Source organism: Phaethon aethereus (genome assembly GCF_964289735.1).
Source record: "Phaethon aethereus genome assembly, chromosome: 21".
Taxonomy (NCBI): Eukaryota; Metazoa; Chordata; class Aves; order Phaethontiformes; family Phaethontidae; genus Phaethon; species Phaethon aethereus.
In genome coordinates, this window is record NC_138597.1 from 1,771,036 (window position 1) to 1,788,307 (window position 17,272).

General features: G+C 42.6%; 1 protein-coding gene across 1 annotated transcript in view; it reads left to right on the forward strand.

Moving 5' to 3' along the window:
- The window catches only part of SPEN (spen family transcriptional repressor), a 67,002-nt gene that overhangs the window by 16,631 nt on the left and 33,099 nt on the right, over positions 1–17,272 (forward strand). The window contains exons 2-3 of the mRNA XM_082009415.1: positions 2,572–2,892; positions 6,242–6,718. Of these exons, the coding sequence (XP_081865541.1) occupies positions 2,572–2,892; positions 6,242–6,718 (798 nt within the window). The remainder of the gene's footprint in view (positions 1–2,571; positions 2,893–6,241; positions 6,719–17,272) is intronic.

Below are 17,272 nucleotides of genomic sequence, written 5' to 3' on the forward strand. Positions count from 1 at the left end.
AAGGGTTGTGCGTTTGCTGGGTGATTTTGTTGATATATGGGGAGCATATTATGTCGATGTTATGTATTTTCAGTGCTTTCTGGGCAGCGTTAGCTCGAATATTTGAACATTTTAACACATTCTGGATCTTCTGCAGCAAAAGAAAAATAATTGAGGTCTGTGCATATGTTACCATAACATGTATGTGTTGGGATTTCAGAATGAGGACATAATTGTCAGGATGATGAGTGGGAAGAGTCTTCCAGAGCTCATTTCTGATGTAACTGGCAGGCAGCACTTCATACAAAGTAGGCTGTGGTGACCACAGTCAGAAGGTCAATTAGGATTTTAGGTTTTTTTGAGTAATGCTAAGATACCATTTCCCCCCGCTCCGAAGACTGTAGACAGTACAGGCTCGTGTTGCCAGAAACCGAATGTGTAAACAGTGAGCAAAAGGGAACTACGTGTTGTCACCAGTGACTTTGTAACTACGTTACTGAGAAGGAAAGCTCAGTGGGTATGAGAGTTGGAGCACTCTGTCCTATTACATCTTCCCTTTGTCGTCTGTAGAGAACCGGCACTGAAACGCGTGTTAAAGGGTGATGGTACCTAGGATACCTAATTATTTTTCATATTTTTTGTCAGGTTCATTCAGGGCATGAACATTTTTTCAAATCATCTCTTTCCTGTTTTCCTTCCCCCTGCTTCCTTTCCTGTTTCTTCTCTCTTTACACGTGCCACATCCAATTAGGCCATTTTTCCCCTCACACAGATTTTATTAGCTATAATCTCTACTTTTCTGCTCTTACCACATCTTGCCTTCAAGGTAAGACAACTTTACCCAGCCTCGGGAGAGTGCAAACTTTGAGAAGTATCTTCCTGCAGTACCATTTGCTATTATTTGCTCCTTGCAGCTTTTAATTAGAATAAAAAATAACCGGTGCATCAGTTTGGTATCACAGGTTAGGAAGCTCCTGAGAATTAAGCGTCACCGTCCTGTACCCACGAGTACAAAGGCGGCAAGCTCTGCTCTGGGCAGCGTAGGGGCAAGGACGTGCCCTGTATGTGACCTTGCCTTTTTATTCCTACCAAGGCACTTTTTGACTTGAAAGATGTTCTAGTTTGTGCACATATTCTTGAACGGATAGCGTGCTGTATTCAGTGGAGTATAAGCCAGAGAAAAATGATACCTAAATGCAAACCAGATAATATATGAAGTGTAGTAGGTCAGGTTGGAATGAGAAGCCAGCAGTCAGCGAGGCAGGTTTTCAAATGGTGTTTAAGGATTAGTCATTGTTGTTGGATGACGAAATTTTAAGGTATATGGAAAGCCATGCATAAAACGGAGTCAGATGCAGGTTCTGACAGCGTTTGCTCCTCAGACAGGCAATTGTATTAGCTTTTTCCTGTGTATATAGCTGAAAACAGCTTTTCTTAAAATCTGTTTACGTCTGTTCAGCATTGTGCTGCCTTTGTGAATAGAAAAATTTTTTGGCAATAATTCTCCATTGAGATTACAAGTATTTCTTGCTTAGTTTTTTATTTATGTGTCCCTTTCTCATTTGTCAGTACATTCAAAAATATACTTTTTGCCTCTCTGTCGTGGATTAACAACTGCAGTTAAAAGCCCTTACCTGTTTTGCTCAAAATCTCTTGGCTTAGAGAAACGAGCAACCAAAATGCGACCGGCAATTCTGGGCTGTTTTAAAATGTTGCTGTGTTCATACTGCTCATTTTATCCTTTCTTGCTATGGGTTGATGCAAGTTATTTTGAAAACATTTTTACATCATGCTTTCTGTGTGCACAAACATGTTTGTGTTTTTTGTTTTTTTTTTTTTTATGTAGACGTTTACTCATCCGTAAGTGCCTGTGTTGCAATTACTTAACATACGTTAAGTAGGGTGGCGTCACGTTCCCGTCAGCTTTCTTCAGCGTGCCTCTTCTGTGACTTGGTCCACGGGGCGGGGATGCAAAGTTGAACCCCAGAAGCACCCCGGTCCGGGGGTGCCTCTGTCGGTCACACTTCAAAAGAGTCCTGCGAGGCTGTTGTAAGGAAACGGGTTTGAGGTCGGGAACAAGGATCAGAATGAAGACTCTTGTTCTAGCGCTGAATGGATTAAATATAGACCGGAGTAGTGGAGTTGCTGTGTCAAGGTCATTGTTTTCTTAAGAAAATTGTTGGGCTGTCTTTACTTCTACTTGTTGTGACACAGTTTTGTTTTAATTATGTCTTGCTCGTCAGATGAAAAATGAGAAGGGCTGCTCTAGTTGTGAATACCTTTCTATTTCTTCAGCTCCTGTTGCTCTGTTGTTCTAAAAAGGGCGATCTCACAATAGGCCAACCAAAAGAGAGCAGTTTTAAATATAATGATGGAAAGTTTAAATGGCTTTTTTCCCTCTGCAAATGGCTTTTTTCCTCTTTCTGAAAATGCGTCCTCCAACCTCTGCCATGCTTTGAGATTGATTTTTCCTGCTGTATGGGAAGGGCAAATGGTTTGAAATGGATGTTGATTTTGCAGGAGGCAATGCTGTTAAATGCGGTCTTTTTCTACCAGCGCTAATGTATGTGCTCTGCTTTGCTTTTCTTCCAGATATGGACGTGTCGAAAGTGTCAAAATACTCCCTAAGAGGGGGTCGGAAGGCGGAGTGGCAGCGTTTGTGGATTTTGTGGACATCAAAAGTGCGCAGAAGGCACACAACTCTGTCAACAAAATGGGAGATAGAGACCTACGGACGGATTATAATGAACCAGGAACCATTCCCAGTGCTGCTCGGGGATTGGATGATACAGTTTCCATAGCATCTCGTAGTAGAGAGGTTTCTGGGTTCAGAGGAGGTGGTGGGGGGCCCACTTACGGCCCCCCACCATCGCTTCATGCACGGGAAGGACGTTATGAGCGGAGACTTGATGGGTAAGTTCCAAGGTTTCTCTAGGCAGGTATTTTGTATTTGATATGGTGAGAAACACAAACTCGTATCTAGGGCCCCCAGATGGATTTAAAATTTTGGGAATTATCTATGTTTCCTATTTTGGGTTGGAAACGGAAGTGATTTCTATCCCAGTGGCTGGTACCTTGTGGATCCATAGAGGATGTTTTCTGCAGCTGGTTGGATATCTACACTTGAAATAAGGTGGTTTTAAGATGGAAGATTTCCTTTGGCCAGCATCGATATTGGAGTTACTCTTTTCTAGAAGTAATGATTCCATTTCTTGGATAATATTAAGGCCTTGCTCGGATGTATCCCTTGCTGCCAGATGGAGCTATCTTACTCTACAACATGTGGTGAAGTTCTCTGTGGAGTATCTTCGGAATACTAGAACCTAAAATTCTGTGAAAGCTTGATGCCTAGTTCTCAGTTCTCACTGTACACAGTTGGTATGTTAATTGGATTTTCACCACAAAATTTCTAGTAGACTTTAATGATGCAGCCCCTTGGATTCTACAGACAACACTTAGCCGTGGAAATAACACTTGGATGGAGAAGACCGAAGGCAGCTTGTGATGTTTCCATTTTGGATCTACATTATTTCCAAGTTATTGGGATTATTCTTTCTGATGGTATTGGCAAAAAGAGATGATGGACATTACTAAATTTTGGAAATTATAGTGCTTTTTTTAATGCTGGGATAAGAACTACAGCCTTGAATTTATTGGATGGTATACAGCCAAGACGCCAGTAGCCATGGGGAGTGGATTACTATCTAGTCTCTTAAAAAGCTCTTTGCTACTCCACATTAAACATAACTTTAGTTTTAAGGACGTGGTGCTAATACCAGTTTGTGGATACGCCAGTGAAAAATGACTGGGCTGGATGGTTACAAAGGCGGCTAGAGGATGCCTGCCGGCCAGCAGCGATGAGTGCCCTCGTGCATTGGGCGATCTTCTACCAGCTGCTTGATTCAGACATAGGGCTGGAAATTAAAAATAATGGATCTATTTAAGTGCCTACTGTCTCAAGAAAGAAGTCTGGGGGTTTCAGAGTTACGGTTTCAGTCTGGGACTACTTCCTTCCAGTGGAATTTTTTTTGGTTTTGTCTTGTCACTAAGATTTTTTTTTTTCTTGTTGGTTCATCTAAAATATCATTTGACACCCTTGCCCATTAAGAAGGTGGATTACCCCTGTAAGAGGGGCCAAAATTGGGGAAGTTATGTTCACAATTCTCTCCCTAGATTTAATTGGGAATATAGGTCGTGTTTCCACACTTGGAAAAGGTTGGTATGTCCTGCCCTGTGTATATTAGCCCCTCTCCTAACCCAAGTCAAACCCTCTCTTTCCACTAACTCCAGTAGTACTTAGTACTAATAGATAAATCAAAAAAAGCACTGTAGCCATTAGATTTTTCAGCTCTGCTAGCTCCTCTGTCTGTCTTCTGTGTCCTTTTCATGGATAAGGACTTCGTTCTTTTATGTCAGCTATATAGCAGTAACCCTGTAGAAAGTACTGCTTTTTCTCTTACCTCATTAAATCAGCTTTCACTGATTAACACTTTGTAGGATGCTAAATGCAATTGTTTGTAAAATTGTTGATCTTGGCCCTTCAAAAGGGGGGGGGGGGGGGGGGGGAGAGACGTGTTTCTGTGCCAGATCCTGAAATATCTTTCAAAATGCCATTGTTGCGAGCAAGAGGTAATGAAAATAGAAAGGCAACAATGAATTTCAAGCAGATGTATAAGTTAATGACATTCTGTTGCACTAGTTAGGTAGTTTCTTGTATGTAATTTGAGAGAAATGCAGGCAAAACATGAGCTAGTTCTGTGGAAAGCTGGAAAATGAGTTCTAATTTAACAACAGCGGATGAATATATTTAGCAGATTAAAGATCTAGTGATTCATTGGAGAAGGCATGGCAGGAACTTCCCGAGATGCTAATCGAGAAAAATTCAAATCCCATTTTCAGTGTATAAAAGATACCTGAAATATTTCTGCCATTGTAAGTAGAAGACAGTCCTGTGATGCAGGAGAGGAGGAGGAAGCACAAGGCAGAATTGGGTTATTAGAATTCAGATTGAAGTGACTAATAATTGATTCTGAAGGAAGAATCAGAGAGAGAGGGCTGAAAAAAAAAAAAGGTTGAAATGTCCTTCATAAGATGGATAATTAAATTTTTAAATTAACTTCGGCTACCCTGACATACTTTGAATTTTGCAAGTATTTTTTAAAACGTTCAACATAATCATTCTTGGTTTTTCGTTCTGTGGACGTAACTTAGACATACCGTCCTGGTACTTGTCTAAATTATACTACTAAACTATTTGTAATGTTCTTTTAACTTTACCTGTCAGTTTTACTATCTCTTTATTTGAGAGATCCCACTAACTTTCTTAGAACGTAGAGCTTTTCTCAATTGACATTGAAAATGTTTGAAATACTGAAACAAAATGGGCCTTAGCTACTTGAAAGCAGTGTGCTTGTGAAGATATAAATTCTGTGATTGCAGTAACAATAGCAGTCTCAACAAACAAAAATGCCTACTGAAAAGTTTAATTTGTACTCCTTTTGTAGGGTCTTAGTATCTTTTGGGGGCCTGCACCCTTGCAGTTTAAGTGTTCTGACGTAACTAATCCAGGTTTTTCTTCAGGGTGTGCAACTTTGACAAGAATCGAGTGTAACAGTCTGATAAAAGCAAAATTCCCTCTAAGAGGATGAAATATTTTAGGACAGCAACAAGAAAACCCCTAATTTTCTGGGCCTTCTCTGTGGGTTACGCTACCCCTTTTGAAAGCAGCTTCTTACCTCTGGGTCATGCTTTGCACGGAGGCTTTCATGGCTACAGCCCAATTTGTGATGCCATTTTTGCAGAAGGATAATTAGAAGAGCTCCAGCAATTACCAAATTCCAGACGAATTTCTGAAGCTCTTTAGCAAAAATGGAGGGGGGGGAGTTAGCTGTGATATGCACAAACATGAAGTTTTCCTCATTTACTGAATTTAAAGGAAAAAGGAAAAAAACCCAACCAAATGCAACTTAAATGAGGATCCTGCACAGGAAAGCAGTATTTTTTCCTGTGTGGGCAAGATGCTGGTCATGAAAGCCTGATATTGAGATTAAAACAAAATGATTGCTCAGCTTTATTGTATACGACTATAACTTTGGAGTAAAGTAAAACGTTTTTGTCAGTGTTTGCTTGATAGGTTATTGCCATTTAGTGGAGAAGCAGTCGCAAAAATAAGTTCAGTGCTGACGTGAATGTTTGCATGATTTGCTTTTAGTTGTGCTTGCCCCTTTCTGATGAAGTATTTTTCCCCCCTTCCTAAATGCAGGGCTTCAGATAACAGGGAGCGTGCTTATGAACATAGTGCCTATGGACACCATGAGCGGGGGACGGGAGGATTTGATCGGACGAGACATTACGATCAGGATTACTATAGAGATCCTCGAGAGCGGACTTTACAACACGGGCTCTATTATACTTCTCGGAGTCGAAGTCCGAACCGTTTTGATGCTCACGACCCCCGTTACGAACCTAGGGCCCGGGAGCAGTTTACATTGCCCAGTGTGGTACACAGGGATATCTACAGGGATGATATTACACGGGAGGTACGAGGCAGAAGGCCGGAAAGGAATTACCAGCACAGCAGGAGTCGGTCGCCGCATTCGTCCCAGTCCAGGACCCAGTCCCCGCAGAGGCTGGCCAGCCAGGCGTCCAGACCCACCCGCTCGCCCAGTGGCAGCGGATCCAGGAGCAGATCTTCCAGCAGCGACTCCATCAGCAGCAGCAGCAGTACCAGCAGCGACAGGTAAGGCCACTGCGCGTCTTTACCCGACCCAAAGCGACCGTCCCGTGGGTTTTGCGGGTCATTTTCTGAGGCATGGCGAGGAGTTGCGAGCCCGGGCTGTGAAAATATAAGGTGTTTTGTGACAAAGCGTTATTCATTGATGTAGAAGTAAACTGGCATGAAATGTAAAAAGTCCAGGTTGGCACGAAACAGATCCGAGGGGGATGCTGTTGCCGGCATTAATTATTTTCCATGGTGGATCTGTGCAGCATCCGTAAGGTGCCAGCTAGACAAAGCGGGGATGTATGAACGCGAGGCCTTGCTGCTGCCTGCCTGGCTGGAGAATGGGGTGAATGTTTTATTTGCTTAAGTGAGGGAATAAGCAAATTTTAAGGTCAGCTACTTTTTACAGGACACATTTTTAAAATACTTTGGGAAATGTTGAGTACTATTGTCCAGTTTCCTCTTGTTCCCTATCGCCACCACCATTTAAAAGATTGATGTGTTGCCTTTCCATTTTTCCCTCTTGCCTCACAGCAAAAATTGTAGACTTGGAAGAATTAAAAAAACAGAAAAAAAAAATCCAAGTATGCATTTCCTAGTGATACGCACATGTCCTTGGTGCTGTAATAGCCGCGGTAGTTCTGTATTTGTGTGGCTTTATAAATGACATATGGGGCGGGGGAAGAGTACTACAGCTAATTGCTGGATTTCTTTTAATAATTGGAAAATTCATGTTGAAATGCCTCTCGGATACTGAGCTTTTTAAGAGTATTTACATTCATCCTAAGAGTGGAAACCAAGAAGCTACCATTGTACCTGTAAAGTTTTAGGCTCTGTTTGGTGAAGGGCTCTGCTCTTCAGAAGGGTTCCCAGAGCTGGAAGAGTTTCCTTTGCATACTGAAATACATTCCAAACCGGAAAATATTCATTAAGCAAATGAATATATCAGTATAATAAATACTTAGTGTTCGATGATCACTATGAATGGAATTTTACCACGGGTAACTCTCTGATCAGGATAATTATTCTCATAAAATCTTACCTGCTTGACCATTGGACCTTCTGGAAGGGTCCGATGGGCTGACACTGGGGAAAGTGTACAGAAGGGAAGATGAGGAAATTAGTTCCTCCTGTTCTGATTTCTCCACCCCTCCGATTGTTTAAAGAACCATGCAAAGATCTATTTACTTCTTTTAATTACTGTCCTGTCTTGGCTGGAGAGCAGGCAGAGAGAGGCATCTCTAGAATATTTGGGACTACTTTTAGGCTGCTTTAAAGGCTTCTTTATTTCTAACACCTCTCTCTCAATGAGATCTTAAGACTTGGATAAAGACAACCCTTTGTCAAAGATTTTCACACTTGTTACAGCTTAAAAAAATTGGTGAAGACTTCCAGAGGTCTCAAAAAAAACCCAACCTAGAGAAGATGAATTGAAAGGACACCTGGTTACAGTTAAGATTTAAAAAAAAAAATCCCAAGCAGGGGAAAAAAAAAATCTTCCGGTGCTCCTTTGCTCGTTGCAGAATGGTCCAAGAAACTCATAATATTTATAAAATGTCATTGGTGGGACGTCGAGACGGGATGAATAACTGCTCTGAATTTGAGAGGACTAAATATGATCCCACTGGAACAAAGTTTTGAGATTTACTTGGAAGATAAGCCGTGTCTGCTGCACTTCAGCATTTCATTTTCTTGGCAATTTCTAGTTGTAGTAATGGAAAACTAGACGATATTCTGGGAGGAAAGGGAAATAAACTTTTTTTTTTTCTTATTAATACAGTAAATTCAGATTCAGTAGAGCAAGTAATGGAATGTGGTGGATAGTGTGTTTCATTTTGAAGGATCAGAAAGGAGTTTTATGTGTTTCTAAGTAATGAGTTAGATATTAATAAACATTTAACCATAGCTTTACTTTGTAAAGCAAAACTCCACCTGGCCTTGAAGTCTTTAAAGCACAAGTGGACTTTCCTATTTAATTTTTAACACATTTTAAATTTAGCAATGTAGATCTGTAAACCCCTCGTACCCTGTGGTGAGCAGAAGCTACCTCACCCCCCTTTTTACTGGTAAGGTGCTCCCACTTGCTGTGCGGTATATTCAGGATTCCCATACCCAGCGGAGGCAGAAATTTATTTTTTACTACCCATACCCTGGGTAGTAAAATCCAGCTGCGTCACCCCTAGATTGATTTACCAAATTCCCTATATATTTTTAATTTCTAGAGTGGGATCTGTCTGGAATGACTCAGGACGGTTTGTTATTGTCTGAAGAATTACTACGTGCAATTTCCGTAGTATTTCTCAGGGGTTTTAGCAAACTGGAGATCATCTTACGGCTTTATTATAAGTGGAAATGGCCAATTTTGTGACGCTGTGAAATTAAGGTCTTTATGACACTGAATTCTTCTGAAACTGTACGTCTTGAAGAGCTTTGTCACTCAAGTCTCGGAAGTTGTGTTTCCTTAGAGGGGTGGGTCACTCACCCACGCTTGTGTCAATGTTTGGGGATAAACGCTGGAGCCTGTGGAAACTCGTGGGTGTTAAAACACTTGTGAGAATTTTAGTGCATGGCACCGTCCTTCAGGGGCCGTGAAAAACGAGCAGAAACGTGGCGAAGGAGAAGTTTGGGCTTTGTTCCTTGTGGTTTTTGAAGAGCTGTGTGAAGTAAATATGACTTTCATTAAATGGAGATGATTTTCCTGGACAATAACATGAGGAAAGAGGCTCTGCAGATTGGTTTTTTGTTTTTTTTTTTTTTTAAAGCGTCTTTATTTCATAAAGGTTTGTAGTTTGTTGCATTGGATCTCAGCTAAGCTTCGCTTTAAATGTATATTCGGAGGCCTTTAAATGGGGGATTTGTAATGGGAGCTGCGAAGGAGTAATGTAGAAGAGAAGACCAAAAAAAGTCGGTAAAAATAAACCATGTTCTCTGCAGCAGGGCTTTATTTGGTGTATTTTGTGGCCTCTCAGAAGTCGCCCAGCGGGCTGAGGTGGATGCGAATGCTTTCTGCGGGAGCCGCTTTCTCAGAGGGTGTCACCTGTGCAGATTTGGGGAAGAGTTTGTGTTTTGAAGTTGTCCTAATGTGAGGTTTCTCACTCCCCACCCGTGTTATGGAAAAGGATCGTTGAGTTTTGTGGGTTTTTTTTTTAATCACCTTGAAAGACTAAAAACCGCTCGAAAATTATATTTTAATTTTCTGCGAGCAGAAGCCTTAATTTCTCCATTTTGTTGCTTTGAATACGCACCACAAATGATATATTAGCAAACATATTTTCTGTACTGTGTAATGGAAGAAGCTGAATATGCATGGAAGCTGTGTGATCCCATAGGAAAAAAAATCCCCCTCCCTTTTTTTTTTTGGTAGAAAATGATCTTTTCTAGGCTGCTTGTCAAGGTGTTCTAATGCACTAAAAAAAATAATTCTGTGCATTTTTATGCAGTTTTGTAATGTCAAATGGCTTTACATGTTTCTTACTGTTCCATGTGTTAGTGATTATTTTTAAAGCTTTGCTGCAGCGATGTACTGAACCACATGGCACCAAGCAGGGGGATGTTCTGCTCTTAAAAGCTGGGCACGTGGCGAAGTACCTTGTTGAAACGGGATTTAAACTTCTTTATAAAATCCTGGCAGAAATGTTTGATTTCCTATAGAATGTGAAAGCGTGAACACCGCATGCCTATATGTGTGTGTAAATTTACAGATCAGCGACCTGAAATTTCCTTTTGCCTTCTTTTTTAAATTTATTTTTTAAAGAGTGCTTGTTCAGTTGTCCGATGTCAAGGATGCTGGAGGATTTACTAGTTAGATGAGTAATTTCCTATAGCTTGTAATGTAAAATAGGATTAAAAAAGCAGCTTCAGCTTAGATGCAAAGTGACTTTATTTTCACCAGGGTTTAGGAGAGCATAGTCATTCCTGTAGTGCAGAAGTAAAGCGATTTTGCACATATAGAAGTCTGAAAATGGAATTTTTTTTTTTTTTTAGTTAATTGTGATAGCTATAGTTAGAGCTCCGAAGACAAGTGGGCAAGGCTTTCATAAAGTAATTGGAAATTGTTTTTTAATTTTAGATTTCTCTCTGCTGAAATTCTTTCTGGAGCAATGAGTTCCAGTTGGAAAGGAATACTTATGTGTTATTTTATGTGTCTTAATATTGAAATAAACTGATGGAAAATACTGCCAAGAGAATTTTAATCATGGGAAACACAGGCTCCCTGAAACCTCCCGTGGAGGCTGCAGTGTATTTTGTTTTGTTGGGGACTTTCTTAGTGTGTTTGAAAAACTGAAGTGAAAGTAGAAAACAGTGAATTTCATTTCATTACATAACGCAAACCTTTCCCTACCATTGTCTTCATCTCCTCTTTTCCGCTTAGTTTGTCTGCCAGCAAGCGATGAATCACTGACTTAGAATGGGATTTAGGGTTTTTGAGTGGGTTGAGAGATACCTCTGCTGGGGGCAGCTGAAAAATCAGGAAGAATGAGGTTAAATGTAGCTGTTCAGTCTTTATTCAAGAATCTGTGAGATGGCCTTTGCCGATGTTAAATAATTCCACATAAATTTTGCACTGTAGAGATCACCTGAATATTTTTAATCTCTTCTGGGAGGACGAGAGAGTTGAGCATGCTCCTGTTTGTATGGGAAAAAAGAATCAGGCTTAGATTTAAAATACAAAAAAAATGCGTGGAGCCGGAAGCCTCCTTTTCAATTACCACGAAGGCAGCAATAAATGCTCTGAGAGTCAGGTGAAACAGTCATCTTTACCTTTTGTTCACGTAAAGCCATGTGCTGCTTTGATGTTCCCTCCGTACAGGGAAATGTGAATTAGGGGAAGGAAAATTAAAAACCCAGCTCAGATATTCTCAGGTTTTTGTTACCAACTGTCGAGCATTTTCACTTTGTTCTTTCTGGTGTTTCTGTTCATGTCAGCCTGTGCTGCTTCTCATCTAAATATAACCTAGACCATCCTTTTAAACTTTTTTTTACTCTTGGGAGGATATCGAGTTTCTTGAAATCGAGCACAGGCAGAAAGTTTTCAGATAGCTTTGAAGAGAAAGGAGGTTTTTTTTTTGCTGAAAACATTGAAATACAGAAAGCAAACCTTTATACCCTCCCTTCTCAAAAACGGCCAGGAAAAAAAAACAAAAACGACGACCTGTACATGTAGGCACATGCGTGTTTACACGTAAATATATCCCCTTGTGGGCGGTGGAAAAAAACAAAAAAGGCAATATATCGCCCGGGATCGAAGATCTCCTCGCAGCTGGCGAGCAAATGGTGTCTCCGTCCCAAGGGGACGGGAACCAGCGACAGCCCATCAGTCACCTCAGCCCGCAGGGAGGCGAAGCCGCGCTCTCCCGCCCCAGCCCCGCCGCCGAGCTGCTGACAGAGCGGCTGGGGGAGGGCGCCAACTCGCATTACCTCATCTGTATACTCTAGAGTAATCTATTAAAAATGTGCGTTGCATAATAGATTTTTATCTCGCTCCGAAAATCCGCCGCTTTTAGGTCGCCTCTGGTGGCGGCGGGAGCGCCTGTCCCGGCGCTGTAATGGCGGCACGGTCGGGGTGGGTCGGGAGATAGAAGGTGACCGGGCGCGCGGGGCCGCCTCAGCCGCGTGTTTTTAAGCGAAAAGCGGGTGTTTTCCGTGCCGGGGGAAGCGGCGGGGGGGCAGCCCCCGGTCGGCGGTCGCCTCAGCGAGCGGGGGGGGGGGCGGGTTGTTTGTGCTTGAGAACCGGTCTGAACCGGCGGGAGCCGGCCGGGCCCGCCGCCGCGCCGCCCTGAGGGCGGGGCCGCCCGCGCCGCCCTGGAAACCCGGCGGTTAAAAATACCTCAGCTTTCTATAAAACCGTTTTTTTTTTTTTTTTCTTCTCCCGACCCAAACCCTAACTCTGGAGCGGCTTTCGCTCTTGCGTGAAGATTTTTTTTTTATTATTATTTTATTTTTTTTTCCTCTCACACAGCGCAGGAAAGCGCCGCGGTTACACTGTGAAACAGCAGCGCCCTGGGTAAAAGTGAGGCCTGGAGGAGATAACCGGGGCTCTCTGTTCTCAACCTTTGAGTTTTAGGTTGCTTTTTATTTTTGAAACCTTCCTTCAGTGCCCGACGCACTGCCCGCTCTAGAAATTAGCACTGGTTTTCTGGCCAGAGGAATGAGCCCCAAAAATCCCCAAAAAGGGGTGACTTTCAAGCTTGCCCCCATGTAATGCTACCACTGCGGTGATATGAAGCAGGTAGGACGCAGTTGCGAAATAAAATAGAAATTTCAACATTGCTAGCCCCTCTGGAAGAAAACCCCTTCATCTCTTATATGAATATACAATGAAATCCTTTAAAACATTCTCATCAGGTTAGTGGCTTTTTTATTTTATACATAAGTTTTCTTTGCATGAGCTGCCAAAAAGAAAAGAGTGGACATTTTGCTGCAAGTACAAAGCCTCCTATCCCCGGCGGTATTCCCAATAATAGTTGGTAGTTGTTGGCTCTAAATGACAAAGCAATTAAGCCTCTTCCTAAATTTGCAGAAGTAGGTGTTTATCTAAATCTGGTCTGTCAGCCTTTCTTTGTGTGGCAGGGCGCAGAAGCTCAACTGCTGCTCCTGCTTTTTCAAAATGCATTTGATTTCTTTGCCTCTATAGGCAGAGAACGATTTCCATCTTTTTCCAAATTAATTTCAGGATGGGAGTCGTAAAAACATGTTGTGTTGGGGATGGCTGCGAATGGAAAGCGGTCCTAGAAAAAGACCTCTGTTTTATTACAACGATAACTATTTTGATTGTCTCAAACGACTTTATTGTTTTGCATTCTGTTAAAGAGATTGTTTTTAATGCTGTAAAGGCTTCTTGCAATCAGATCAGAGTCTTTGTTAGCCAATACAAGGATTTCTGGCATGTAAATCCAGACCCTCATAGGAACTTGCCTTATCCTCTCTGGGCGAGGAAGACCTGCTGTGTTTTACAAATAACATAGAATTCTAAGTCACCTGTGGACAGCTGCAGGTCTGCAGGAGCGGGAGCCAGTGTCTGGTCTGAGGTTTGGGAATTTCAGGTCTTTCTATCCTCCTTTTTTAGGAAGGGTGGGAAAAACCCGAGCCGTACGGAAGGCATTGCTCCTGCCGGCATTGCCGGAGACATTGTCCTCCTGAGTTTTGCCTTGGGCTGTTCGTTAAGCCCACGGGAGCTGCTGAAAATGGATTTTCTTTCCCGCAGGTGCTGCAGCCCGAGGAAGGTCTGGTGCTGTTGGTGGATTGGGTTTGACTTTGGGGTTGTGCGTGCGCGTATTAACAAAATGGTCACTTCTAATTGCCTTTTTAAGGCTTTGATTTCCTTCCAAGTATTTTGCTTAATCATCTTGAGTAGGCTGAGGGAAGGGGAGAATTAGCTGAGGTCAGGGAAGTTGAAGCTGCCCATGTTCTTTCTCAGAATCCAAGCTTAAGTCTGAGGGATCCTGAAGGCAGGAAGAAATCTGCTGCCTGTTCTCTTCCTGCTGTATGCCGAAAGAGCGAGGGGAAACCAAACCCCGAAAGAGCCAAAGAAAACAGGGAAACCGTGGAGTGCGGTGGGCTGTGCTGGGTGCCTTTCTCTGCTTGAATGGTCCAAATTCCCCTTTCTTTGAGAGAAGTACAACTTGCATGTGAATCATTGCTAAAATAGATGAGAGGGATCATAGCCTAGAAGTGCCTGCTTGTCTCTGATGATGATGAAGGGAGTCTAAACAGCTCAGATGGAGACACATACATTACAGGCACCAAAAGGTGGGGGAGAGGGTTCCCGTCATAAAGACCTTTGGAATAATGGGCAGCTTAATAATTTCTAATGAATATTCACGTGGAGGGATGAATAGCAAAAGCGGAAGGCTGTATTGAATGCTTCCTGAAAAAATACCAGTCAGTACGATGATCAAAGGAAAAATCCAGCTGCCGCCTGTGTTCACTCATGCGCATTTCCATTAAAGCGTAGATGGAGTGTCCCTTCGCATCTTTAAGGTTGGACTTGCAAATGCAGTTATTTGGGTTTTTTTCCCCAAAGAGGATGTTTCTGGCTCTGCCAGAGGCCTGGCTGCGGGCATGGTAATACCTCTGGGAGGAGAACCTTCCCCTTAAAACCTAAGGGCTGGGAAAACAGCTCTCTTTGAGGTGTATTGGTGAGACCTGGGCATTAACCTTAAAACCAACTTTAGATAGAACATGTTGTGCTTCAACTAAGGTCACAGGGATGTGAATTAATGGTAAATAATTTGGGGGGCGGGGGGGGAGAAGAGAATAACGTCGGTCAATCTTTGTCCGTTGAATTAACCGTGTAACTGATGCGCTTAGGTCTGCCCTTAACGTCCAAGCATCAAGCGTAGTCCTCCGCAACGTCGCAAGTGCCAAAACCACTAATGATGGCATCAAGGTTTTAAGCGTGAAAGCTTCTTAGCGGGCAATTAGATATCCTTCTCCAGATCGTTACGGTTGGCTGGTAATGCCAGTTGGAGAGGAGACTGCAGCACGTTTACGAGTGGAAAATCACAGACTGGGAGAGAAGTGAGGGCTTCAGTGTTGTATAGAGGAGAAGTAATTTGTATGTGCCAGGATGTAGTCCTAATTTTTAAAATCTTTAAGGGAAGCAAAAGCTGAGTTTTCAAAAGGAGGAAGAGGGAGACGTGTGCTGTGTAGATGCTGTATTAATAAAAAACATGAAAAGCATGCATTATTATTTATTAGGTGCCTAATAGAAGAACAAAAATAACCCTTTTAGCATGCGTGGCATTAAGAAACGAGATTCTCTGTGAATCCCTCTTCAAGAATCCTGTAACAAAGGTAGGGGACCTGTTTTTGCGTTTCCCGACGCTTGCTGGGTTTCAGAAACAAACACCTCATCTCCTTCCAACCACAAGTCCTCTCTCCTCTTTGGAGAAGTGACACGTGGAGCCTTTCAAATACTTCTCTTTGAAGAACGTCTGGGGTTCAGCGTGCAGTTGCTTTATTTAGCTCAAAGTGATTTTGGCTAGAAGACACTTAGAAATCTAGGATGGCAGCAGAAGTACCTGTTGGAGAATCCTTTCTACAAAAGGGAAGAGGTTTTCAGGGCCGTCTCCTCATTTCTTCCATAGTTGCCTTATATTCCCCACAGCTGCCCAGAAATCGTCATCATTTTTATACCTGGGGAAAAATATGGAAGCCTCATCAAACGCTTCAGGAAGGGGAATAATTAAGGCGCATCTCTAGCAGATTCTGGCGATAAGGGCATTCATGTATTTTATTGTCTTTCGTCCGTTTGAGAGTGGAATGCTTTTCTAGCGCGATAACGTGTGAAAGAAAGGCACCGTTCTCCTCCTCAAAGTGAATTCCCAAGAACGAACAGCAGCCAGGTCCCCACGGCCAAATGGTGCCGGGCTGGGCTGATGGAGAGATGCAAAGTGCCCTACTTATTCTGGCTGCTACAGGTTTGACCTCCTTCTATCATCTGACACCTCGTTTGGTAAGAGGTTGCTGCAAGATCTCAAACCCTCAAATTATGTAAGATTTACAGAGTTGCTTTGAAGTTAGTCCCTCCCTTCAATGTTTGTTTACTGCCTGGTATGTCCTGTTGTCTGGATTTGTGAAGGATGAATAGTCACAGAAAGGAAGCTATCAGGTTAGTACAAATTTTCTATTCCTCTTCGCTTTCTAAACGCACGTGGAGCTGTGTTTATCCCTGTTTCAGAGGCTGGGAATACGCTGAAGACATCCTGCGCCGGTCGGAGCTTTGCTGGGTAAATGCTGGTTTGTGAGTTTTCTGTTTGTTTGTTTTGAGGCGGAGGGAAATGAGGAATGGCTTGTTGTGTTGTTAGAGGAGAAGCAAATAGATGCTATCGTAACAGTTATTTCAGAAGGAGTTTATGTTGGTTTTGCTTTTTAATATGCAGTTTCCCCGTAACTTTTAGAAATCACATGTGAAAAAAAGAAGATGCTTAATTAATACGGTACGTGTGGTGTACAGACCGTGCCTTGCTGCGCTGCTATGGTTTGGAGCTTTTAAAGTCTGCTCTCCGTAAGCACTAAATCCCGTAAGGGAAGCATGCAGGTGGGGCACGTAGGCTTTGCGTGTGGGAATTCCTTGGAGGACTTTTCTTCTGTCCTGTAATCTCCGGTGTACCAGCTGAATTGCCTCACGCTGCTCCTCCTTTCCCAGCCCTGGTAACTATGTGCTGCCTCTGCCATGTGGTATGGAGGCCCAGGGATGTAAAGGCAGTTGATCCGGGGAATTGTGAGGATGTAAGGCATTTTTCATTTGCTTTTTTCCCTACTTTTGCATTTTTCCCACAGATATCTAAGCCCTCACCCTGCCTTTTACCATCTGTGGTTAGCGTGACGGAACTGGCCCAGGCGCGTGGGAAGGGGAGTCCCTGGACTTCTGACCGTGCGGAGGTTTAATCACTAAATTGTAACAAATACTGCTGAATTAAATTCCAGTAGGGTGCTTTTTCAGAAGTTACTCTTAAGAGACAAACACAAGGACCACGCTGTCGTACGATACTGCTTTTGTTTTTTTAACTTCTAAGGCTGAAATTACTCTATGTAGTCACTTGACAAATATAAAAACATGTTTTCCGT